The 27,968-nt window shown below is 41.1% G+C and overlaps 1 protein-coding gene across 1 annotated transcript in view; it reads right to left on the bottom strand.

Moving 5' to 3' along the window:
• Positions 1–19,076: 19,076 nt before the first annotated feature.
• SOCS5 (suppressor of cytokine signaling 5) overlaps positions 19,077–27,968 on the bottom strand; it is a 32,404-nt gene continuing 23,512 nt past the window's right edge. Inside the window, exons 2-3 of the mRNA XM_082303098.1 lie at positions 27,618–27,709; positions 19,077–25,230 (exon numbers count right to left, since the gene is read on the bottom strand). Coding sequence (XP_082159224.1) covers positions 23,608–25,218 — 1,611 coding nt within the window. The 5' untranslated portion in view covers positions 25,219–25,230; positions 27,618–27,709 and the 3' untranslated portion in view covers positions 19,077–23,607. The remainder of the gene's footprint in view (positions 25,231–27,617; positions 27,710–27,968) is intronic.

The following is a 27,968-nucleotide window of genomic DNA, read 5'->3' as shown; positions in this document are numbered from 1 at the left end:
CGCACTAGCACTGACATACCCTGTGCCCAAAGTAACAGCATGCACACACTGTATCCATAAAAAGAGATATTCACAGCCCTGCAGCTCATAGAAGTGCTGTGCCCGTGCTCTGGTACCAGTATCATTTAAAACAAAACAAAACAAAAAAAAGTTTGAGTAGCAAGTGAGGGCATGGAAAGGACTTGCACGGCAAGAATTTGGAAGGAGCGTGGTAATCCAGCTTGGGGTGCTGAGGTCAATGGGAACACAATTTTTTAAGAGTGTACCAGGTTTGTTTGTTCAGTCATTCCTATATTCATTTTCAATTCCAGAGGCAGGAGCTTCATGTCTAGCCCCAAAATAACAGCATTGTCTGAGACAAAGCCAGCTTGGTAAGGGGTACCAGAGCTTTCCCCAGCCCATTTATGTAATAAAGCGTTATATACAACTGTTGGAAAACATACCAGTTTAAAAATTTTTTATATATGACTTTAGCCAGGTTTGCTCATCTTTGCCCCAGGGGAAGGGAACTGAAGCTTCTTTCCAGGGCATTGTTTCTCTAGGTGAGGCCTGATGGGTTTAGCATTTCAACAGTCTGGGAGTAGCCCCAACAAGATAATGCCATGATGGAACATCAACAGAACGTCAGCGGCCATCTACGAACATCTACCCCAGACTCTGCCTCCGGCAGAGTTGGGTACATCTCCTCCGGAAAAGACTGATAAGAAAATCAAGCAATGAATGAAGATCTAATTAACGTCAGAAGCGAAGAAATCCGGATCTAATAGGAGACCAGATACTAGGAACTACACAACTTGAGACCAATGAACACTGACCCAATTCGTTTCTATGAGTTTTGACTGTAAAAAAGATCTGAAAATTCTAGTAAAGGTCATGTGTCATGGAATGATTCTCTCTGCACACCCGGGCTATGTGTGAATGAGATGATTTCTGTGGTACATCCTGGCCAGAACAACATCCTGGCCAGAGAATAAAGTAGTGCCTTGACTCTCTAACATTAAAAATGTTGTTGGAGGGTTTTTTGGTTTTCCTGCAGTTTCGGTGACACAACCAGGAAGCAGAACAGGAGCTTTATGTCCCTGTTACTTGGGTCCTAAAATACAGAGAAAGAAGACAGGGCAGAGAGCAAAGAAGAAGAACAGAGCCTTGTCCTCATTCACATCATAGCCCTGTAAGGCTTTAACCCAAAAGATATAACTGTATAGTGAAACATCTATGGGGGACTCTCTTGCCTGGCACAGAGGAGTTCTGCAGGTGGACTTCCAGGGTGGGGAAAGAGTACCAAGTCGGCAACACAAACTACTTCAGGCCAAACTCCAATACATAACTATAGATTCCATAGATACATCCAGCCTTAAGCCCAGGAGCAATGCAGGTGGGGAGAAAGGAGCCTGGGTGATTTAAACTACATATTTAAGCAGTTCAAGGTAGCTGGAAGTAGCACTGGTGCCTCTGGGTTTCTCTGTTCATTATTTAAGGTGAACATAAAAGCACAGAGTGCAGGAGCCCAAGGATGTTCCTCACTGGCTTCAAGCTGGCAGTTTGCTAAAAGCAGCGCTGGTTGGTTTCCTTGGTTTGCCGACCAGCAGTGCCACCTCCCCTCCCTGCTGCCATGGTGCTCAGCCTTCCCCAGTGTTAACAAAATGGCACGTTACTCTACTTCACCAGATTTTAGCTCTGAGAATTTCATTCTGAACAGTTCAGCATCTGCTTTAGCCAAAACAGTTCAGCTATTTCCAGGAATATTATTAAAGGAAAAATATACTGCTTGGCACATGTTACATAAATTCAGGCAACCTTTTATATGAGGATCTCTAGCTTCAGAAGGGAAATTTTGAAATCTGGCAGAGAGGTGACTTTTGTGGTAGAAATGTGTCTATACCTATTAAAAGCTACCTAACTTTGGCCAGATTACAGAGCAGGGAAATACTGCAGTTAAGGGCGCAGTAACGAGTTCTGAGAATTGCAGTTACTTGCTGTTTCTGCTGTGGGCAAGAGGTCCCTTATCTCCTGCAGAGCTGCAGCTTGTGCTCACCCATTACCTTGGCCAGTTATGGCTGCACAGGTCCTCCATGGCTGGATGACGAAATTACAGAGCCAAGGGTGAGCGGAGAGACCAGAATTCCATCTGACGCCTACATACATTCCCGTAACTTTCGGATACGGGACAGCCCCATCTGCCACACAGCCCAGGGTCAACGTCAGCATCACGGGTGCTGCGCAGGCACGAGGGCACTGCAGAAAACAAACTGTGACCAAAAAAAATCAGGGAAATTACAATACATAGATGCACAGCTGGAAGAATTAATGTCAAGCAGACAATGGCATTGCAGACGTCCCCTAATAATGAGGGCTTGAATCTGCTGTCTCAGTAAAACTCTCTAAATGAGGTTTGTGTGCAGCATATGGAGAGTTTCTGAAAGAAATATAAATATAGGCCATCATTCTGCAAAGCTTCACAAACCCAAACCCTTGCATTCAGGTGCCATCTCACTGACTTTGCTGCAAAATCAAGGCCATTCACGTTAAAAGCACAGACAAGAACATCTGCTCAAACTGATGTGTTTTAACTGTATTAGTTAATTATCCAGACAACTCTTCTTATGTCATGGAAATGCAGTTTGAACACTGGCAGATAAATGCTCTTGCATTAAAAAGGGAGACATCAGTATTTGCTGTTGTATCTCTGGCATGAATGGGAGTGACATGAGAAGGTGGGCTGCAGGCTCCCATTCATCTCTTACAAATAGGGGTTAAGAGGATTTACAGATTTACAATGAAAGCATTCACCCGATTGATAGCTGCAGCATTTCAGTAATTCTTCAGTCTTGGCTCATGGAGAAGGGACAAAGCCAACCAACCTCCACCTAGACCATGCTATTCCTTCAGGGATTTACAGCCCAGGACACCAAGAAAACAGTTTCTAGACAAGGAAAGAGATCTATGGAGGAAATACTCGAAGCAGCCATTAGAAGAAACAGTCCCACCTTTCACCCAAGCATACCTTCTCCCCGATCTTCAGCACATTATGCAGTCCTTTTGTGTATCCATGTGTGGGATCTCAGGACTCATACCCATATACCGAGAACTGGCATGTCATCATCATCCTAGAGAATGATTTTAGTTCATGAAGTGCTGCTAGGAAAAAGATTATAATTCCTCTCACCAAAAGCCTCAACAGGCTACAAAGGAAGAGTACAAGGAAAAGTTAACTTCTTTCTTCATGATATGTATGCCATCCCCTTTCCTCATCCATAAAGCAGGAGCAACACAGAACTTCTATACATATAAAGAAGTTCTATAGATAGATAGATAGATAGATTATATACTTCAGTACATATATATATGTAGATAGATATAGATCTATGTATTATTATATACGTACTTCAGGTCTGGTTAAAAGCACAGTGGCGAGCAGAGGGGGTCTGTGGTGCTTTCATTCTGTGAGAGAAGGAAACCATACCTCCTGCAGAAGGCAAACTGTCCATGCAGAATGCAGAAGGCACTCAACAAACAATTTTGGTTTGTCACTCAAGTGCTTGGTTAATGATTCACCCTGAACAACCAGGCAAGGAAGAAGTGAGCTTGTCCTCCTTCAGTGCACTGGCTGCATTAAGAAGAAAGAGCTCAATGTGGAGCCAGTGCAAGAGAGAAACTTCCCACCTGCACTGCTGCAGGAAACTCTTCCCAGGAGTATGAACTGGGATTATGTATCACAACAGCAGGTATGGCTGGAACTATGGAACCAACCCAGCCACACATGGACCTTGTGATATATTTTTCATTAGCAGAACCCAGATCCTTTACACAGTAGTTGCCTCCCAAATGAGGAAACTGCAAGATAAAAAGCACATTTGGGTGACTTCTTGATGGGTGACTGCAGAGCCACAGGCTCATCTCAGCTCTTCCACAGACCCAGCCTTGGAGTGCCTGCAAAATCCTTTTTTCCTCTTATGCTTCTGAATAGTTAAGGCAGCATGGCTAGCCATTTTACAGGGGATTTCAAGAAAATGACACGTTTGATGTTTACATGTTTTTGCCCATGAGACAACTTTGATATGCCTTGTGAAACACATGCTTTCACAGAAATCTGAGGAGGAAAACCACATAACCAAGAACAGTAAAATATTGTTCTGTTTGGAACAGACAATTTTAACAAGACTGTTTTAACGGGAATAGGATTTGGTAGATATTTTTAAATGTTGGCAGCAGTTTTTGCTAGACAAAATTTTATGATATCATTCATTGGATAGATTGCTAATCTGCAAAAACCCATAATTTGAGACCCATTCTAATATTACAGAAGTCCCTTGATTTCCATGTACAGCTTTGGAAACCATGACACAAGGTCAGGCCATTTATGAGTGTAAAGTGTCCCCAGTACTTAATTTTTCCAGGTGACACTCGGTGCCACTTGGCTGTTTGAGCTAAGCTATTACACTTCCACAAAGGACTGCACAGAATGGCCATGTTCTTCTTCCCTTCTAAGAGTTGCATAAGCAGATATAAATGTTTCTGTGTTCAATAACTAAAATTTAGATTCCCTTTGCTTGTAGCCTCCTTCAAGAATGTCGCTATTCTGTTTGAGAAACCACATCCTGCTCTGCATCCTATGTGGATTCATTCTGTCAGTCCAGGGAGATCAAGTTCAGCAGCCTTCCAGGACTGCTGATAATCTCTTGAAAGTCCACAGTAAACATTTCTTTACAGACTGGATCAGATCTGATGAACTATACAACTTCACACCAGCCAGGAAAGTGTGTGGGACTGACTTTTTAACCAATGCAGACGTGGGGGTACACTTACAGGCCAACTATAATTTTTCCTAGAGAATGCTGAGTATATATTTTTTCCACTCAGAGCTATTGTTCCATGTTTTCCCAGGACTTCAGAGTGTGTCCAGCAGTGACTGGAACCCGCATGCAGTAAACCCACTCAGGCTTACCAGGAAACTGGGAATCCAGAGTACATATATGCTACAGTATATGTACCCTGTTACTGCTAAGGGTATTACAAACATTTTGGAAAGTCTTACTCCACATATTGCTCAGGGCTGCACAGTGGATTTGCCCAAGTCGGATCCTGCCGGAAAACTATTAATTTTCTTCTTTTTTGTATTCTGAGTTATTTTACTCAGAGTTTGAATTAAAATGCAGGAGATGGAGAATTCTTGTTTGGACTTAGTTGTTTATTTTATCTTATGAGTAATACAGCTGCACGGTATGTGCCTCTTAGTTGGCAGGGTGGGAAATGGCCGTGAGCTCTCATTTCCAAGGTTTTTTAAAGTCTAAACTAACCAATTATGAAATGCTAAGTAATATGTTTTTACTTACAACCCAGTTACTGACTTTTCACGTCCTGCAGTGCGGAACTTTTAACCCAGTGACAGGGTACTCAGATTTGTGAAGGGGAAAGAAGAAGACATAAATCCACACCCCAAATCCTGCATATTGTAACCTATTATTACCTATACCTCCTAAACCTAATTTTCTACATTTCTACATATTTCACCCAGTGACATAACTTTTAATTACACAGTGATAACCTCAGTGTTATCACACAGTTTAGGAAGCTTTCCCCAGGGTTTTGGATCGAATAGAGTGCACTTCTGAGGATCACTGCCTCTCAGCACTGACAAGCTGAAATTCTCAGAACCAGGGTTCCAACAGAAAACCATCCTACTCAGTTGGTACAATTCACACACATACTGTCAAGGACCTCCCAAAGCATCAGATAACCCGCACAGCACCTCGGCCATGCTCCCAGCTTAGGCAAGGGAGATTTGACATTTCTTGGACAAAGTCCTGTATTTGCAAGCTCAAATACATGCTACAGGCAGTAGTAGCACTATGGAGTGTATTTGCAGACCCAGCTCCTTAAGATAGCTTCAAACAGCTCTCTCCCCACCTCCTGCATGCCCAGCACATAAGGAAATCAAACCCAAGTGCCCGATTTCTCAGTATGGCCACTTGGTTTGCACACATCTAGTGCTTTGACACCAAGCACCTCCCAGAGCAGAGCACGAGCAGTTGGCCTCCAGCAAAGCTGACACAGACAGATCCCCTGGCCCTCACCACGCTTTGCTTAGAGGATGTCTCACAGCTGCTTTTACTTGAAGGCAATCTTCACCCCACCTGATGAGACCAGCAATAGGCTGAGGGCCAGGCTGAGGGCCAAAGCCTGTGCAAACATCTGCTGGGAATCAGTCAAATGGCCTTTTGCTATGGAGAAGAAGTCTGATTTTGAAGTCTACCTTACAGATCAGTAGCAGAGGGTGCCTTCGATGCACAGGCTGAGGCATCATGTCACGAGCAGTCTCAGCTGAACATGCCTATTTATGGTGGCAAGCTAAAGGTGCTATGAGTCAGGTGCCTGAACAGGGATCTCTAATTATACCTTCCAGCTACGTGTAATATGTAAATATGCTATGTGGGCAGGAAACATATGAAATAGGAAGCCACTTATTATAATTATTTTAAAGGAATTTTAAAAATATTTAAATATTTGAACTTTATTTACAGCATGTCAAAAGCTGCAGGGACAAGAGCTGGAAGTGAACAAACTCATTACCCACAGCTTTCGTACTGGCCACTTGGCAAGATGAAGTGAATGTCACTTTTCTGCCTCAGTTTCTTTACTTTTTACAGCCACAACAGGCAATACTGGGCTATTTAATAAACTGATCTGAGTTTTGCAGATGGAAAGGAATTTATAGAGCCTGGTATGATTTATAACAATGTAATACAAGAACATTTACACTGTGGCTTCTTCTGACAAACTGGACAAATTTCTGGATTTCTTGGTTTATGTTTATAGCAAATTAACATACTAGGAAAAATGCTGAAGTGACAGCAACAGGAAGCAGAACAAAGAGTCACAAGGGGGCGAGCAGATGCCCTCAGGAGAGGATCCAGGATGACACTGGTGACTCACTCAGTGGCCCACACATTTTATCTGCTATGCTCTGGGATGAGATCACCACATGTGCCCATCCCTGGCCAGGCTACTGCTCCTTGGGGACAGCCTGCTCCTCTGCTCCCAGCTCTGACTTGGGAGCCTACAGTGTAGGATATGCCTATGCAAACTCCAGGAAAACCATCTAAAATGGACACAACATAGCTGCTTGTCCAGAAGGGGCCTTCCCAATAACGGAGCGGAAGATACTCAGTATTTCAGAATCATCACTGTAACAGCGGTTTGAACCTAAGGGATGGGTTTGGATGTGACTCATGGTGCCCGGTGCACAGCTGGTGCAGGACTGCATATACAATTACAGTTATTAAAGTCAGCCAGCTACAAAAACCCGCTGCTTCAAAGTGGGGTCTGAGAAACCACAATTATTTCCCGTTCAAACTGTAGAAGAAAAATGTGGTATTTTTTGGTACCAGCATGCAGCAGTGTTTGCAACAGCTGTACACGTTCAACTGAAAGGGAAATGATGGGTTTTGAGAAATTTAGGTTCCAATATTAAAAATCTGTACTATAAGATTCATCAGCCATGAATCATATGTGTTACAAATGCAACTTTAAGTCTTTCACTGTCAGGGCAGGCTTTGGACCTGTGATGTGGTCTATGCTAAATGTCCATTTAGCAAGCCCTGATGTCATCTGTCTCCTCCTTTCTAATTTAAAGGGGGAACAAAACTCACTGTTAGAATTACAATTTTCTAAAGAACAAAATAAATGCACAAAAGTTGGGAAGCAGCAAAAAATTTGAGGAAAACAACTGTTGAAATAAACTCCTAAATCAAGCTGAGAGAACCTTTAACAGCAACTGTGGCACAAGGCTCCCACGACACTGAGAGCACTGAAGCAAAGTGTTGTGCTTGACTTGCTTCCCGACATGCATCTGGGAACTCCTTGGATGGGGCTGGCATGAGACCTTCATGGCACGATGATCATGCAGAGGCTTACAGCAGGCACACCACAGAGAAGAAAGCTGTCCTGTACCTTTTCTATGGATCAGCTGGAACTGTCATTTCAGAGGAGGTATCAAGGGAGAGGATTAAGAGTGAGGAACAATTGCATCTGATGTCCTTGGGCCAGCTAAGCTGCAGTGCTCCTTGTCTAGTGGGTAACTGCCCCAACATTTTGGGGTTTAGCAGTTTTAAACAGTCAGTTAAACTGAGGTGGGGCAGGGAGGAATAGCCTGAAATAACAATTGTGTGTATATGGTGATTTCCAGTTTCCTCTCATAGCAATGTGATCTCTTTGGAGGGCTTGCTACATTTTCTACCAGCCCAAAAAGCTGGCTTAGGTACAGGCTTGTTATAAATGAAACTGGTAATTCGTGCTTGTGTACATAAATGTAGATATTCATTATACAAATAAAAATGCCTAAGCCCAAACCCCAGGCCGGGGATGGAGAAAATTTCACAAGCCTTGGCAGCAGCAGAGAAGACAATACGGCCAGGAACTAATCAGCGTACAAAAAGTCTATCTCCAGGTGGAGATAGACCTTATCTGGAGCCATTAACACCACACCTGGGCGACAATCTGGATGATGAGGAAACTGATTAACATCTCAGAGTCATTAAAGGAGTATCCCATTCCGGGCAGTAAGAATAACTGTTCCAGGAATCAGGGATGGACCATTCATCATCCAAGATGGACAATTCATCAGACCCAGGAAATGCTTTGTGCAGTCCAACTTCGGGACAAGAAAACATCATGAATATGCTAAATTGTGAGAAGAATAGAATTAATTCGGACTCTGCCCAAGAACTGTATAAGAAGGAAGCAGCCGAAGCAGCATTTGTGAACTTGGGAGGTCTGATGCGATAGAGGTCAGATCTGTGTTCACCCAGCACCGATCCCGGGCTCGGGGCTGACCTTTTTCCGATCGTGGCTTTCTGTGTGACCGATCCTTCGGCCGCCGAATAAAATCTATTCCTTTATTAAATTTAATTTGGCTGAATTTCTTTACCTCAGGCTGGGTCTATTTCCCCCATCAAATTTGTCCAGATTTTACCTTGCTAGAATCACACAGCCAACAGTCAAAGGAAACTTGAAGCTTTGAGAAAGGCTGTTCCAAGGCACCAAGGGGAGGCAAGTTCCCCAGAGCCTCTGAATGTCGTGGTAACAGATTGACTTTGCTGGAGCAATAAAATCTGCACCCATTCAGCAGTCCCCAGCACCTGTTAAAGTTTCTCAAAGAAGCTTGGGTGTTTGTGGATTTGAGTTATCTCTGAATTCAGAAAAACAGAAGAAAGCTGTTGACAGCATTTAGCTCATGTAGCCACCATAAGAGGGCCAGTGGCAATCCTACACCAGCACTACATCTCTGCTTATCTCACACTTAACAGAATTTTTTCTCCTCTACATCAAAGCATTTAGCCAGTCTGTAAGGGTATCTTTTAGTTTCATCAGCCAGATTCTGCTCTTTAAAGTATCAAGCCTGGAGATGAATATAATTTTTATGTGATGAAATCAGTGTTTTCATGCCTCTCTGGCTTCAGGAGAGACTTCAAAAGTCTACAAATCATGCAGATTGGTTTAATTTTTAATTTTTTTTTTAAAACCTCTCAAATTTGAAAAACACACTCTTGGGGCTTTTTGTACTCAGAAGTAACAAATGTTAGATCAGTCTGACTTCCTTCATTATCACAAACAAAACTTAATGTAAATATGATGCATATTATCTCTAGCTCTGACAACAGAAGAATTGTTTGGTTAATAGGCTTTTCTTTATGTTCTATAGCTCAGGGCACTGCAGTACTCACACTAATTTTAATGTGTCTCTTCACACATGATAGACCCTTCAGGTGTTGCCATTAAGGGACATTACTGTTTCACATAATAAATTGGATTTATGAATAGGAGAGTCCATCCCAGAATGAGTAATCCCATTACGAATGGGAGCGTGGGTATGTCCCAGTTTGCAGTGCAAAATGCTAATGCCATAATGTATACTAATTTATAATATTAAAAGAACAGTTTCTGCAGGTTTTCTATGTATCCATTTAACAGTTTCAGGCAAAGTAAATTCTACATAAATCTAAACTAAATAGATTTAAAAACAAACAAACAAAAAACCAAAACAAACCCCAAAACCACCCAGAAATCCCAATGACCAAGCATCATCACCAGAACAGCAGGTCTGGTCTGTTTAAATTTCAACAATCACAATAGGAAAGAAAAGGCAGAGAATTACTTACAGTTTGTCTCCATGCCAGCTTCAAACAACAAAAAAAATTCAAGTTAGTTTTTAAAAACATCTACATTTTTAGCCACAATTATACACACGAGGCACAGAGACACACAGGGCCTGGATCGAGTGACAACACGTGTAAGTGAATTACCATGCTCCGTGTTTGCACAGCCCATCTTAATCATCTCTGAGATGCTGAAGAGCCTTTCTGTTGCACAAGCAATTGCTGGGATCATGATCAAAACTCTCTGGGGTGTGTGCTGAGGGGAACACTTGTACAATGGACAGTTACCTGTGACATCCCTGCAGCTGGTTTCCCACGCTGGAAGTCAGCAGGCTGAACCTTTGGCCATCTCGACATGGCCACAGCACGAGCTGAGCGTGAGGCCTTTGCCATGGCCACGCAGGACTGCTTTTGGCAAACACGCTCCAGGATGACCACGTGTCTCATCCTAAAAACGTTTGACTGTAAATGCACATGGAAGACCTGGGAACAACAGGGAACGCTGGCGCGCTATCATAGCAGCTGGCTGCTGAGGGCAAAGAGCGAGCTGAGTCAGCCCACACACAACGAGATAATGTGACAGAGGGTGACTACACAGGCGGCGTAACAGGCCACCAAACAGTACTGGATCCCAAGGCAGTTGAGGTAAGCAAGGAATAAAGGAGACTCAAACTTTCTTTCCACAAATACACAACAAGAAATCTCTTATTTGGAGCAGCGACCTAATGCCAACAGGGAACAAAGTACAGCTGTGTTCCTGGAAGACCATGGCCTTACAGAGAGGGTCCAGTGGAGCAGCTGTGGCAAAATGTGCTGTGGAACATTTTGAGGAAAGAGGTGAGCCTGCACTATCTGTGGCCACCTTCCCCATGTTGCAGCTTCCGTGCAAACAACATTCAAACACACAGCTCAAAAGCTGCAATAATTTGACAGGCTGGCTGAGTGGGGAGCTAGGGCTGGGGGGTGCATTCCACAAGGTATTCCATGAACGCTTCCCAGCCCCCCCACACCCAGGCAGTGCTGCCTGACCCAGTCCACTGTTTCTGAGTCTACCTACTGAAGTTCTCACAATGAATCAAAGCAGGCCTCCACAGCTTTCCCTTAAGTCCCCATTGTAAACCCACACTAATTTCTCATCTCAAACTACAGCATTTAATCACTGTAGAATAAACCAATTAAATCAAGACAATACACATAAATGATTAAACCCTGCAGCTTCAAATTCTGTATTTCTAGATCTACAAGCTAACCTACAGAAAATCACAGGTCACATGCTGATCCAGGTCTGGATCTCACACAACTCAGGAGGAATCCCAGCCCTGTCATTTTTAACACAGGTTCCACTACCTGTTGACCTGATCAGGAGTTGGGACATGATAATCCTGACGGGTCACTTCCAACACAGCATATTCCATGATTCTATAACCCATCACACACATGCCAAGCACACCTTCTAACTTTCACCTAAAGTCTATGCTGACCAACAAAAACTGCACAGTAAATTCTGGGGGGGGCACATGACAGATATCTATGCACAAGGTAGGTAAGCTGTAGAATGAAAATAGAGCTTTGAAAGGTCATTCTGTACATAAACACGTAAGAAAGTTTTAAACTTCTTTTGCATATTTACTGATTAGCTTAAAAACCTTTATGTGAAGGCATTTGCCTAAAGTTTTTCAGCCTTTTCCTCATCCATGCAAAGAGATTGGCTTGGCACAGAGAAACATCCTCTCAAAATACAACTTCAATAAGATTGAAATTCTTCAGATAATTAACTAAAAAAATATTTCTCTGTTAAGGTACATATTCACTACACAGGAGGTCACAACATCATTTTTACAGGAACAACATCCATTTCCACAGACTCTTCACCTGGTAGACAACCCTGCTATCCCTGTAATCTGAATAAATGGCGAGGTGCAGCATTTTGCAGTCCCCAGGAGAGAGGGGAGCAGGGCACTGTTCTGCTGAAAGCTCACCATTCCTGCAAGCCCTCACATCAGCACACTCCTTGGTAAAGATGAAACTGATGCCTTTTCCTGGTCTTAAAATCAAGAGTCAAACACAGTTAGAAGGGGAAAAGGGATTTTACCTTGGTATTTATTTTAAGGATCCTTAGGTGCACATGTCCAGGTCATATGCATCAAAATGCACCCCGCAAAAAAAAAAAAAAAGCTCTCCCCAAAAGATCTGGTATAACATTATAGGTTTTACTAATTAGCATATCTATCAAAGATTCCCCAATGAGAGGCTCAAGTGAGCCCCCCTCCCCAAGGAGCCTTCCCCTGGATGGTTCTATCTTGGTTTACAGAATGTGTTCTGGAGAGGACCTTGGGCTCTGGGGCACACTGATCCCTAGCTACGAAGTTTCTAAAATGTTTCGTCTCTTAGCTGAACAAACAAGTTCAAGAATTTAGGCAAAAAGCACTAGGAATACAGAGGTTGTAAAAAGGTATAACAGGGGTATAAAAGAAAAGGCAAAAAATCTTCATGGCATCACAACCACACTTCAGGTAGCTGCTTTCATCACCCGGTTCCCCAGAGTGGTCCAAGCTTTGCTGGGTGGCATTTTAACCACATTTAATATTTTCATCCTCTCACTTTCATTATAGGTGGTGTCACAACCAGCTCTTTTGTTCCACAACTTTTAAATGAAATAGCTGAGACCTGGACTTACATTGTGGGAGGTGGTCCCAAAAAATTTCATGCTGTTCAAATAGAAAACCAAAAGGTTCCTCAATCTCCAAGATAAAATTAGATGATTCAGACATGTACATCTGCAGTTTTGGGAAAAACTGTAATTAGCACAAACAAAACTCAGATCAAACAGTAAAGCAAATTGCAAAAGGCAATTTTGTCAAGAGAGAGACAGTGCAGGGAGGGCCAGCTGTAAGGGCATGCATTGTTCACCCTTGTCATCAATTTGACAGCCAGCAGAATGGTTGCTATGGGCTCAGCGATCTGATCTTCATAGATGTCAAATCCAGTTTAAATATCTGATAAGGAAAGAGGTTTTAAAATAACATATGGAGACGAAAATTAAAAGAGAATGAAAGGAAATATTTCTAAATCCATAACGTTTCTAACCACTGCAGGATGGAGGAGAAAAACAGTGTTTGAGTAGCAAAGATGGCCACAAACAAACTTCACTAAGAAGCTCAGACATCAAGCAGGGTGCCAGAATGAAAGGGAAGAACATGTCCCTACAGAGAAGTGATGACTAAACTTGAAGGAGAGAATCTGATTACTTGGCTTAAGCATTCATTGCTGCTGTTAATTAGGGTATCTCCCAACAGGAAAGCTAAGTCATGATTTAACACTGAGGACCATATGACTAAGGGCTACGAATAGAGCTTTGAGTGGAGATGCTGATTTAAAAGACTGTGAGCAAGTCTGAAGCATAGTGTTGATCAGTGTCTAATTGATTGTTAATTGCTTCGTTATTTTTGGCAAAACTCGCTGTACCACAACAAATTATAAGCTGTTACCAACTCAAGTTAAAGTGGACATGGTAAGACTAGACAGTGTCTTGAGAAAACCAAGAGGAGCCCTTTGAAACAACCTGAAGGGGGCAATTATACTGCAGAAATTCTCCTTACACCAAAACTGAAGGCAGCTCACTGCTCAGAATGCAAATTGCTCATGATATGGGTGCAGACATTATCTCTGTACTCCAGGAAAAGGCAGCCTGAGGAGAGCCCTGTTCCATTAACCAAGGCAGATGAGCACAATCTCTTACCTTGTACATGACAAGTGGGACGCCAGAACTGGCCCTGTTAGGATGGAGGGATTTGGTTTGTAGGCTTACCCAGGCAGGAGCCAAGCCAGATTCTCTCCTGTGAACCCAACACTTCTGGCTAAAGGAGGATAGTAAAAGCTCTCCAACCACAGGGCATGGAAAGCAGGGTTGGCCACTAGATCCATTCTCTGCCCGGTCTGAAATGGGGATCAACTCTTGTGCCTAACCCCCTCTCTTTCCACCTACAATAGGTAGCCCCAAAGAAGCAAAGGAAGATTGAGCCACATTCAGAGCCTCAGACCATCTCAAGCTGCTTCACGAGGTGTCACTGGTCCTGGGAGGAGCACAAGGATCAGAAATGGAACCTTTGTGCAAAAGTCTAAACTGCCAGAAAGCAGGACTCGGGGCAAGCTCTGGAGGGCACCAGTGCCTTCGAAGCACATAGTGCAGCAAGTGATGACCTGCTGGAAAGTGACTTCTGAGGCATCTACCAAGGGCTGCAGCCAAGTAGTGCTCAACTTCTCTGGGCAACTGTATCTCGGGAGCTGGTGCCAGTCTTAATGTTCCAGCCAGACATACCAGACACCTGAGAATTTAAGGAGGTCCTAAAGTGACGCAGATACCAGTCTTGGAAATAGCTCTTTTGAAGTTTGTGCTGAAACTATTTACAAGCACTTTTGCCTTTCTTTTCCTTTACCCTCTGATGTAACAAAACAAACACGCAAACAAAAATCTAGTTGACGTGACCCAGCACATAGATTAAGACTTCTTGAAGTATGGAGTCAAGATGAAACAAAAATCATCATAAAAAAAAAAAAAAAAAAAAAAAAAAAAAAAAAAAAGCTGAAGCTGTTGCTGTTTCTTGCAAACACTTGAGTTAAAACCCTCCTCGCAGAATGTTTCCCACTGGCTTTTTCCTGAACAGCATAAACAGTGGCAGCACTCATCGGATGGTCAGCATTGGCTCCACCACATCTGGAACAGTTTAAAGCCACAGCCTTTATGCAAAGCCATACCCACAAAGTCAGGAAAGCAAATCTGCAGTTTAAAAGAAAAGCTGGATAGCTCTGGCTCAACTGGACATTTTTAGAAGAACAAGGATGAAAGTGTCCTTCAACCATGAGTGCACAACACGTGGGCCAGGCTGGGGGTGGAGGGAAGGAGAGCACCCTCATGAGCACTGCTAGGGCAGAAAAGTATTTGGCTGGAGTACCAAGGCGTCCGCACGCCCATAGTATGAATGGTTATACAAGCAACCACTTGAAGGGAAAGTCTGCCTTTTTTCTTCCTCTTGGCACATAATGAAACTGAAGACAAACGGTGTATAAATAAAACAGGGCACTCCTGTAGTACAGAATGGTAACAATCTCAGCAATTCCTCAGCTCACGCCAGGAAATGCTCCTCGCGCACTGCTTGCGGGTTTATCAGCCTTATCAGACGGGACACAAAACGTAGAATGACAAAAGCGAGGAGGCAAAAGCCAGCGTCTCCACAACGGCACTTCTAAGGAGCAAACACCACTTTATGTGGGAAAACCCAAACTATCCTTGGCAAAGGCTGCGTTAGGCCATACAGGACACTCAGTGCTGTGCCACTGCGTACCTCTGTATCCTGTACATCATGTTGGTCATCCCTGAGCAAAAACAACGAAGTGCAAATGCTGAGGGTGGACACACACCTACCTCAGGTCTACCGCTCGCTGAAGGGAGAGTGTCACACACCTGCTGCTCCTCACCAGAGCACTAAGTGTTTCACAGATGAATCAAGTATCATCATTCTTCCCCAAAAGGGAAACCCGAGCAGCAACACATCCCACTTACCCCATGGCCAGCAAGCCTGATTCCAAGCAGCTCGTTGTGACCTTGTGAAGTCTTTGTCCCACTCGAAATTAAGATGAATTTATGTATTCTTACTAAGGTAACAGGTGAGATACAAAACTAATGCTCTTCTGAAGATTAGAAACCATATAAATGGCAATTCTTATTAATTTGCTAACTTTTTAGGAGAGGCTGTGGAACCCCTACTGAAGGTTTACAACCTTGACTTCCCAGATACCCCAGGACACCTGATAGGAGAGTAAAAACAGTCTCACAAGCAAGTCATGCCAACATAATTTCATCCACACCCAAGCTATTGGTTGTTGGGAAGCTCAGATGTGAGACCACACTAACACTCCTCACACCACCAGATGCTTCAGAGGTGAAGTGACAACACAAACCTTTCTTATGGATTCGTTTGTCCAGGTCCTCTGTGTTCGGCAGCAGCAACGTCACTTCAGCAATCTGTGCTGTGCTTGGAGCTCTTGCATTCGACCTAGGTAACCAAGTAAATGCTTACCAGACACTTAGAAGCCCAAGAGAAAGCCTGCAGGTACGTGTTCTCCTCTGCACAACTTGTGCTAGTGTAACAGATACGTTCTTTCCAGAGCCTCTCCTACACTTAATTCTATATACTGACACGTTCTATTCTAGATACCTGCCAAGTCACAACACAACAGCTTTCTAAGAGACTCCTAACATTTCCTTCCCTAGGAAAGTGATGCAGAAGATACTGATTCTAATTTAGGAATTTTATCTTCAGATCACCTGGTGTTTTGAAACCCTTTTTAAGTATTGTTGTGCCTGCATTTTCCTTAGCTAAACACATAAAATACTTAATATACTATTAGGATATCTGCCGTAAGTTTTACAGAATTAGAGCCTAATATTTCAAACCCACCACTACAACAGGCAAATCAATTTCCATAACTTTCATTTCTTAATCAATTATGGATTTATTTCAGGTGAGTTTAAGACACGTAGGCTTCCGAATGTTCCAACGAAGCTAAAAACTGCAAGGGCAATCTCTATATAAAACAGCCAAAACCACATGGTTTGTTTTCAGGGTTTCAGTTTTCTATTAGTTCACCAATGATGAGATATAAATACTCCAATGGAGCCTAGACTAAATGTATTTTTAGGAGCAGTGGTCTAGAAAATATATAATTAACAAATTAAGAAGCCCAAAATAGTTCTACAGAGCAGCCCACGACACTTCTTCAGCTTGTCACACGGCTGTTGCTGTGCCCAGCTCCAACTCCTCACCAGCAGCATTTTGCTCACTTTTCATAATTAGCTTTAGGGTTTGCACTAATTTGCTTTCGGAGCAGCTCCCATCAGGCACAGAGGAGAAACCCTTCCAAGCTCACAGGATGACATTGACATCTGTTCCTTAGTTTGTGCCCATGGGGGCTGTGTTCTAGAAGACATGTTTATGTCACAAAAATATGTCCTTAGCCCACAGCTAGAGAGAAAAACACTTGAGATTTAAGTGAAAACTCGCTAAACTAATTGATGAATTTCAGAGCGATAAAACTTCTGAAGACAGTAACTATCAGTCTGTGGATCTCTTCACTCAAGCATTTTAGATGAAACAGAAATAGACTCTAACAAACATGAGTTACTGATTACTTTGATTTAACTACTTCTCATTTTGACACGTGCAACTAAATATTTGTAAAACTATGCATTTACAGCAGGGACTTAAAATAAACTCATTGAACCCACAACTTTTTGCTCCCAAAACAAATATAAAAAGAAAACAATATGGCAGTTTACACCCCGTTTATTAAGACAGAGCCATCTATTACTTCATACACTGGTTGGGTAGCCATAAATCACATGATTTTCTTACTCTATTAAGATGCAAGACAGTTTGGCAACCAAATAACAAAGACGAATTAGGCAGGGTGGAGAAACACTTAAGCTGCAGCGAGTTAAAAACCACCTAAGCTGGGGAGACCTAAAGCAGCACAGTTACACAGGGTGCTGGCATCGGGTGACGCTCGGCATGGCGTGCTTGCCAGCCAACTCCTCGAGTGCCCAGCGGGCCTGCCAGGCCCCGTCAGCTGGAATGTCAGAAAAGGTCCAGGGACCGTCCGGATGCTGCTGTTTTGGACATCTACCAAAGAGCGCACCACCAAAGCTACAGTTTCTGTGCAGGGATCGCATAGTTCTTTGTAAGAATGAAGGCTTCTGGTAAGAAAGTTTATAGTGCAATCTGAATTAATTTGTGCCCACAGTGTCATTATTCATTTCCCCAAAACAGTAGAAACATAATTGTGTAGGAATTTGCTGTCTCTGTAAAGATGTTACAAAGCAGTGCTTCTACAGTTGGTGACTACATAGGTTCAATTTTAGTAAATATACCTCTTCAAGCTTTTGCAAAACTACAAGTACGAAAAGCAAGAAGTGACAAAGCAGCCAAGTGCTTCTGCATCTTCCAAACACCATTAAAATTCTCAGGGCTCTAAGGAGTTCAGATACCTTATCGCACAGGAAGCACACCCCGTGTTCAGTTTAACAGCAGCTCAGGGAAGAGCAAAACCTACTTCTGCTTCCTCTTTGCCAACGTGCCACCAAGTTACAGCTCCTGCTGAGAAGTCAGAGAGGTTGCTTTACTCCAGACAAGCAAGTTCAGATATGTTTCTGCTTGTCAGCGTAGCGGTGTGCTTAACATGGAAATTTGTAACACGAGCTGTATCGCACAGAGCTACACACATTTTTTTCCTACTGAAGACAAAACAGGGTCAAGCACCAGGAGCTTCAGCTCATAAATTCATTGTGTTGGCCCTAGGGAACCTCGCTGGTAACAGCTGTAGCATTAATGCAAATTTACAAAGTGAACACTTACTCAGCTCGAAAAGCATACACACAATAGTTACCTTGATAACAATAAATACAGTATCAGGTTAACATCCTGTTGGTAGACAGTTTTTGTAAATGGAATATTTTATAAAATAATAAATGGCAATGCTTCATTGAAATAACAGATTTAATTTGCTTCTTGAAGCAACTATTCTTAAATCAGTCTGGCAACATGCAAGCAAATTAAGTAAAAGCACTAGATTTCTTTTCAGTTTTTAAATGATTGTAAGGTTTTAGTCATCAAGAGATTGTTTGGGTTTTGTTTTTTTTTTTTTTAAAGAGTCTTGATTTAAGACACAGTGACAGGGGAAAGCTTCTAAAAAGCATCTTCAAGAGATCCTTATCTCATTGCAAAACATTCACTTTAGGTATCTTCACATAAAAACATCAAGCCTTTTTCTTTTCAAAGCCCTCATCATGAGCACTTTCAATAAAAAAAAGTGCTTAAAATTCAGACATTTTAAGTCAACTACATTCAGCAGATACAACTCATGGTGAAGCTAAATGATTCTCTGTACATTAATACTGCAAAAAGGGAGAGCAATTAACAGTGTTAGATGACGCTCCATAGGAATTAATACTTTTAAAGCCAACTGATTTGATTTCTATTTAAAAATAAACAGGTATGAAAAATCTCTTTTGGTCACAGTCCGAAGGCAACTGTTTAGGCAAGTGTGACAATAGCAGGAAAAAACATACCCATCAACTGGTCATAATATATAAGTGCAGGTGAAGACACAAATAAAATAGTCTTTTTAATTGCAAAGCATGCCATGCACAGACAGAAAACTGAGAGAGAATTTTTAGAATTCCAATACATTAATGCTCACCATATTGGTGTACTTCAGTAGCTTCAAAAAAGACCATGAATGTAAACATGCTTGGAGGCATCTTATTAACATATAAATATACATGTGCCAGATACTTGCAGACTAAGGTTAGGCACATCCATGCTCACTTCACAACAACAGTTTAGGAAAATGAGGCTCAAAAAGCGCTTTCAATAACTTCAAATGTGAATTCTAAAAGTCTTAAATGGAGAAATGCTATTTTAGAAAGAATCAACTAAGATTCAGTTCATATTTTTCCATTAAATACTGTGTTTCAAGATAGCTTTGAAAAAAAGAACCATAATCCCTGCAGAGACATCTCTCTGGTATTCAACAACTTCTGACAATGACAACTTCTGTCTTACATGCAGCTCTGCAGCAGAGACAAGCTTTAAAGCATTCTGCAAATATTTTGGCTTGCACACGGACACTGAAGCAATCAGGTTTTTTATCACAGACATTCAGAATCTTTGCTTGTTTCTAAGTAGTGCAGAACCTTAAAGTTAAATACGGACCTAAGGATCTGAATGACTTCTGTAAGGCTTGACTTCATACTGTCAAACACCACAGATACACAGACACATCCTTTCACAATTCTGTGCTTCTGAGTTAAGGACTATCATTTTGTAAGCAGCAAGTCTTCAAATGCACAATAAAAGTACATAAATCCAAAACATGAATTGGTAACTTATTTTCTTCAGAAGTTCCATTCTGACAAGTAAATTACAGACAAGTGTCTATTTGCCTTATGAGTATTTTCAAGAGTTACGCCTTTATCAGGTCTATGGTGTTTAAAAATTTTAAAGTTGATAAAAGATCCTACACTCAGAGACCCTCCTGTATACTAAAATATAGTATATTTTCCTTTCTCCAATTCCAGGAGATATACAATATCTTGGGATTCCTCACAGAACCCTCCTATGGAGTAAGCCCTTTCTATAGCTCTTTCTGCAGAAACGAGAATCACCTCAAAAGAACACTTGACAAGACCGAGGCTCAAAAACTCATCTGTCACATAACCAAATTAGACTGGAATAATACAAGTGTACCTTTTTACATTGAATCCTACTGTTAAATTCAAAAAACCAAATCTGTGGTTTGTGCACCTCTTTAAGACATGTGTAAGATTTTCTAAACAAAACCAGAATGTGGAACACAAACGAGAAATCAACTATTTGTGTTCTCCACATACTAGCATTTTAATGCCTTTAGAACTGAAAATATATTCATTAAGAAATACACCGCAACTGGAGTAGTCAGCACTCAAGTCCACCATAATTTAAAAAGTGATTCATTTTAGCATAACCACACTAGCAAATTATTCTGTATATTTCAGTGAAGCAGAGCTTTAAAAAAAGTTGTAGAGAAATAGATCATTCCTTTTTTGTGTGTTTTAAGGGAGGAAATCTCTCCATAAAGATTATGTACACAAATGCAAGAGCAAACTTTCTGAGATAAGGGTTTGGGGTTTTTATTTTTTTTTTCCCAAAGATTCCACCACATGATAAAAAATTAGATGAATGTGTATTCCTGACCACATTGACAATGTCACAGCTAGTTCATGACAAGCAACTGCAACGGGTGTAAACGAAAAACAGGTCCCTACACTGGGACAAAGCTTGGTTGCAGGCTGACTGTATGACACTAATATTGAAAGCAAGAATTTAGTAAACTCATCTGGCATTCAGATCTGACTGAGGGAACAGCGAGAACAACACAGTGAAGGTACACTTAGGTGCAATTTCATGCTGGTGACTTTTTCCTCTTTTTATGCTTAGAGCAGATTTTAAACCAAGAGTTGCATACCCAATGACACACACACAATTCAAAACTTAAAGGGACCATTAGCACAGTTGTACACATAATTACATAAACTTAGTATTTACATATTCTAAACAAAGTTCCATTTTAACAGTTGAAGTCTTTTAACACATGAAAGAAGATAATCTACTACAAAGAATGCATAACGGGATCACAAACTTTCCACAAGCATATAAACACATGTTTTAAAGTGCTTTCTGGGTGCTTCAGATTAACCCCTCGCAGTACGAGCTTTTATGTAGTGCTGTTCCAGTCATTACAAAATTACTTAAATCATTCCTCTTCAGGTGCATTGTGAGTTCAGGAATAATGACGACACCATTGATGTAAAAAGCTTTAGGCTCTACCAACATAACTGTACATTACTTAGGTTCAGATGAAGTTGTCAAATACTTTGGTTTATCACAGCTTGGGATAAATATTTGATAGAACAAAAATTGCACCTCTCCACTCTTGAGTTTGTTTTTTTTTTAACTAAAAAAATACCCCAACATAAATTGACAGTATTCTTTGGTAAAAACAGGACATTTGGCCAGCTTGTGTGTACGTCTATTTATTAAAATAGCCTAAAAGTGAACAAATGCCGCTGCTGTACTGTCAATTTACAGGAATAAGCATTCCTTGCTCAGTGGGGAGTATCAAAATATTAACCTTAGCAGTTACCTATATAACAAGCTGAAACACCTTCAGCAACCATTACAGGGGATAAATAATACTTTAGAACACTTTTTGCTTAACGTTTATCCTTTGCATTACAAAAACCTGTAAAATGCTCTATGCCTGCAGACAAGTCCATTACTTTGCAGTGACTACAGAAACATTATTCAATGGTGTACACTGTCAAGTTGCTGTAACAAAAACCAGGAATATGGTGTGCTGACCAACTAATACTCAACTGCACAGTACTTGTGCATTACCTATCCTAAATACTAAGAAAAGCCTATTAAAAATTCAATTAACTGCTACAAGTTATGTAAATATATAAAAACAGAGCAGATATACAAGTATAACACTGAACATACTGTACTTTATTAGCACAAAAAGCCAGAACAAGGCACAGCAAGCAGAAAAATACATCAATAGAAGGGTTAGTGTAGCATACAAGAATAACGTTTATTGTACTTGCAGCCAAAATGTTTCCTACCTCGCACAGGTCACTGCCTTCGAGAAGTAAGAAATAACACACTGTAGCAGCTGGTAAAGAAACTAGGGAGCACTCAGAATCGGTACAAAACATTAAACAGGGGTCAGGGCATTCCAACAAAATTTTAGTGCAAAATATCTAAGACAGAACTACTTTAAGTTCCATCTCCAATTAAATAAGCAAACAGAAGTTAGAATCTTGTTTCTAAATAATCTGTTGAAACTATCATCAGTGCATATTACTTAAAAACATTTTTAAAAGCGCAGATGGCAAGGTATTTACAAATAAAGTGTAACAGTACCTTTGAAACCTGACATTTGCTTTGGATATGTCAGATTTTGTACTCTGATTATAATAATTCAACCACTTGTCATGTTCCCCATAAAAATATCAGACAACTTTTAAATAATTAAACATTTTTTTCTTGCTACTATTACCTTCCATTGTAAGTTACTAGCAGTCAGGCCACCAAAATCTGTTTTGGAAAAACCCACAACCTTATGTTTCATGGCAATAATCTAATTCTGTGTCCTGCCACAGAAGCAGCAATTCACACTGGAAGGTATTTTTAATTGTCTCAGACAGTATTACTTTTGCTAACAATGCCACTTAAATCTCCAAGTGTTTGTAACAGAATTACAGTACTGAGCAGGCATATTCAAGTCTTAATGGTTAGGAAACCTTATACACTGTGAAAAGCATGATTCATCTGTTAGCATCAAAGCACCATTAACTCTTAATGGACTGCTTCTAATGAATTGCTCTTCGTTAAAAGAAAATATTCCCTAGTATTTGGAAACTTGTTTGTGAGCTAAATTATTACTTTGAGTAAAGTTTTCAAGAAGAGAATTTTAAAAAAATACTTCAAATATTAGCAAAAATGCTCTTCTGATAAAGCCTTTCTTTATTAGCATTACATGAATGCCCCATGGGAAATGCCTCATAGTTTCTTCATCCAATTACTACAGCTATAAAAGGGAAACAAAGTATTTAGAAATTAGCAAAAATATTTTCATTAGGCCTTAATGAAAAACGTGCAGAATTGTGTCTGCTTATTGTTTCCAAGAGGCATCACAACTTAGTTTGATTAACAGCAGGCAGCATCTGACAGGATACTAACACTCAGCTTAAATAGGATATTGCAGAAAAGCCAGACGTCGTCGGTGCGCTTGCTGCAGTTAAACTGTAATACACAAAAAAAATCATGTTCCAGAAGCTTATTTTGATTTCCATTTACTTTGTTTTAATAGGTTCCCGCTCCAGCCATCGCACCCTGACTTTTTGTTTATAGTGATACTCCTTTAGAAAGTCTTGCAACATGGAGGGTAGAGGAAGGTCATCAATTCCATCATACGTAGTGCACCTGCAGATTACTGCCCGGCAGATATACTGCAGACTAAAGGGGAAGGTCCTGTTCAGAGATACAGTAAGCAATGGTTCAAAGAACATGCAAGAGCTGGGGTCTTTGTAGTGTTCCAGGAGCCCTGTAACGGTGGAGGAGTGAAACACACAGGGGTCATGGGCATCAAAGCTGAAGTTGTGGTTCCACTGCTCAATGCGTGCGTGCAGCGAGCGGTTGTAGCGGCGGAAGCTCACCGAGAAGAGGTAGTCCTCCTGCGCAGAATCCCTGAGCAAAAAAGTGCCTTCGGGCTTACCCTCCAGAAGTGCTTCTGCTTCGTAGCGGTCCATGACACCCCAGTAACACGGGTTCCCTGTGATCTGGAGCAAGTCTGGCACGAGGCAGTGGATGTAATCGATCTGAGTATGCACTTTCCAAGCCCCCTGCCTGCTGATATGGCCGTGGCTCTCTCCCGACATCTGACGCTGCTTCTGCCGGCGCGACTGCAGGCAAAGCGTTGTTGTGTCCTCTTCGGAGTCGCAGCTCCCTGGAGGTGTTACGGTTTTGTCCCCAGTCAGCTCAGTCATACCAGGGGCTAACTTTGGTCCCAGTTTATACAATGGATTTACCTGTGCTGTAGCTTCAAAAGTGTGTATTTGGGCATTGGGAGGGGGGTCAACCCCTTCTTCAATACTAAGCCTACGTCTCTCTCTCAGCCTGTCTTCTTCATCTTCTGTGGAAACCAAGGAAGGATCAAACGTGTCAAAGAAAGTTGAATGAGGGCTCACAGGCGCCGTGTGTTGTTTAATCAGATGCCACTTCTGAGCCAGATCTGAGCCTGCAGGGAAAGGGCATTTCTCAAGCATTAGTTCAGAGAGATGGATCTTTCTTTTGTTAGAAAATAGAGGTTTGGACTGTTTGCTGTAAGTTCTCATGGGAAAGCACAGCCCAACAGTATCTTGGAGACGCTGTCGCAGAGAACGGCTGCCTACTGTCCTGCTGGATACCGCATCCATGTCATGGACTGAGCTCACCCCATACCTTCTCTCCCTCCTCTGCAAACCACTTCGTGTTCTACCAAATCTTTTTTCAGTATCCAAGGAGCTCTGTGTTTTGGTAGAGCAGGAATGCTTCTTCTTCCCACCCCAAGGAGCATGCCGAGAATAAGAGTCCCTTCGAGCAAGCCTGGCTCCCGTGGTGACACACGAATCATTCTCTTTCTCAATGCTTATTTCAACAATCTGAGGAATTTCTGAGACACAGTTTTGGTTCCGCCTTGCCGAATTCTTTGAAGGACTTAAGCCTAATTGCAAAGCAATGTTTTCTCTCAAAGGGCTGCTGGGTTGTTGCTGAGCCAAGTCAGTTATCTGGATAGCTTTCTCTTTACCAGACGAGCAATTACTGGAGTTCACAACTATATTCTCATTTTGGCTTCCACCCTCATGACTAAAGAGATTCTGGCACCTGTATTTGAAATTGTTCCACATCTTTCCCACTTTATCCATGGATTATGTTATCTAAATTCAAGAGGAGAAGAAATATTAAAATAAAAATATAGTTTAAAAACATGAGGATACATCTTCAGTTATCAATTAAGTTACAGACCCAAGACGACTATTAACTGAATGCAATACATTTTAACAAGTGCCCTAGTCTTTGTAGGGTTATGTGGAAGCAAGATGCATCACACCTTTTTTATATTTAGAAAAATCACCATGAAGAAAGTGTTGAGGGAATTATAAATATTTCATTTACAAACAGGCCCACCCATTTTTCTTTAGGCACGTAGGTAGGTCTGCATAGTTATATTTGATGGAAACACACAGTCTAAAATTCTTCATTTTAGGAAGAATTTGTAAGTCATATGTAAGGTATGACTCCTTGATAAGCTTCCAATAAGCAGCAGTAAAACAAATCCTGAATAAGAACTGTTCAAGTCACTCTAAACTACAAGAGCAGTTAGTAAAATCCAGCAAGTACACTGCAAATGTCCAGATACACCATGTAAAAGCAAAAGTTCCAGCTGCAGGCCAGATAAATTCCAAGATATAACTTTTCAAGATTAAAAGAATTAGCACAAGAATAGAAATTTAGGGGGGAAAAAGGCATTCATCACTATTAGATGAGACAATCATCAAAAGACAATTTTAGAATTATAAAGTCTCTGATACATTAATATAAGCCATATGAAACAGCTGAAAAAACCCCACCAACCAACGGTCTGGCTTTATTACTTAAGATATAAAAGAATGAAAGAGCCCAAGGAGCTTTTCTATCTTTAGTAAGAACACTTAAAAAGAAAGCAGCTCCACAGCAGAAACACGATGACAGTGAATCATGAAGATACAGTAAAAAGATAAAAACATTAGCAGTGTGTATTCTGAAACTGCATCTTTAGAAACTGAGTTTGATAATTGGAACAAGACTGCCAAAATTACAGGACTGCCCTAGGACAGAGAGAAACAGGCTAATTCTGTACTAAAAAAAGTCAGGCAATGCCAAGCTAAATTAGATCTAATTAAGTTCTGAGAGAAGTGCTAAACTTAAAATACTAAAATACGTCATCTTATCTAATTTAACTCTTTATGGAAACTGCTCTGTTCTTTGGAAACATATTTTGAAGCAACATTCCTCTGTTGCTGCATTTCTTTTCCGTTCATAACTGGAGAAGAAGCTGAAGCACTGAATGCACTGGGGCTCATGACAAAGTGGACAATAAACAAGTAAGCAATACTCTGGTGATCCGGCCTACAAGTCCTTAAGACAGGAGCACACCTGTAAGCCCACGACCTTATAGCAGAATCCTCAGAGTGGGCAAGAGTCAGAGGCATAGCTTACATGAGAAACATGCAAGAGAATGAATGAATGTGTAACACCTGACCGATAGGAACAGAAAACAAAAGCTTTCTTTCTCACTCTGTCATCAGATGATCCAGCAAACCCAACGAGCCAAGTATCTACATCCAACTGCACTAAATAAGACCTTAAGAACTGGGTGTGGATGAGGGAGGTGGGGAGAAGGGGGAAATCAGGCCTTCACAGTCTCTGGAGGTTACTGGTACAAGTTACCTACAATACAGACAATCTGCACAGCACCCAAGTAGTTACTAAGGAGGGAGACACTTGCAGAGCAATGTTACACACAGAAGATGCTACAGAGTTCCATGTATATGTAACGACCGTAAACAAATGAGCAAGGAATGTCTTCCTGATTAAAATAAAAAAATCTTAAAATTGTTTTTCTTTCTGGAGTTGTCTGGATCAAGCTAGAAAAATTCTAGTAGCACCAGAACTACTAAAGTAGGCCACATACAGATCTGCAGGAAGCACCCAACACGTATCATGTCATTGCAATGATCATAGCTGTTTGTGGTGTCTCAGAATATCCATGCTGACCATGAGGGAGCACATGTTTGCTAGCTGCCAGCCTGTCAACACAATATATATAAGGTGGACTTCTACACCTTTGTCTCAAGTTATAAGTTTTTTATTCTCTTCCTAGTCAGAGAGATGTTTAAAATTCTTGGGAATGAGAGATTATATAAACTCCAGTCCTTTGGCAAGTCAGGTTAGAAAAGGTACACATTTTTGTTTCAATGAACTGGAATTACATTTCTAACCAAACAATCCTATGCTGTTCAGCAGTGTCTCTTATTCTGAAATTGCTCTTTATTGCTCTTCCTTTGCACTACTAGTCTAAAATGTCTTAAGACTGTTAGATGAGTGGAAAGTTCTCTACACGTGCCCAGAAAGCTTCAAGAACAAATAAAAATAAAAACCAACAAAACACTCCACCCACAAACCCCCCACCACACTGGCTTGACAGACTGTACTTTTCAAAAGTTAAATTTAAAAGGTTAAGTACTTTTTGTCACACTCAAGAGAATAAAGATACCTTTCTTACCCAGAAAAGCAAATGAGTCACTGTGTCTTGTCTTGGGAATATACCTCAACATGAACTTGCTAGATTCCTTCTTTGAGTTGTGGACATGATTACTACAAAGGGAAAAGCAGAAATTTTGTTAATAGTTAGAATATTTTTTCATTTAGACATTTACCGTTAGTCACTGACATCAAAGGGATACTTTACTATTTATTTCTGAAATGTATGCATGGAACTGCCTGCTCATTATATGTTTTTAATACATATTAACATAAACAAAAAGCTTCACAGAATGTTTTTTTTATACATTAACAGCATTTGTCAAGTACAGTCATGGGGAGGACTCTGAAATAAAACTCTTGACAACCAAAA

The sequence above is a fragment of the Coloeus monedula genome (assembly GCF_965178545.1).
Source record: "Coloeus monedula genome assembly, chromosome: 2".
Lineage (NCBI taxonomy): Eukaryota > Metazoa > Chordata > Aves > Passeriformes > Corvidae > Coloeus > Coloeus monedula.
The sequence above is the reverse complement of the archived record's forward strand: the minus strand, read 5'-3'. Positions and strand labels throughout refer to the sequence as shown.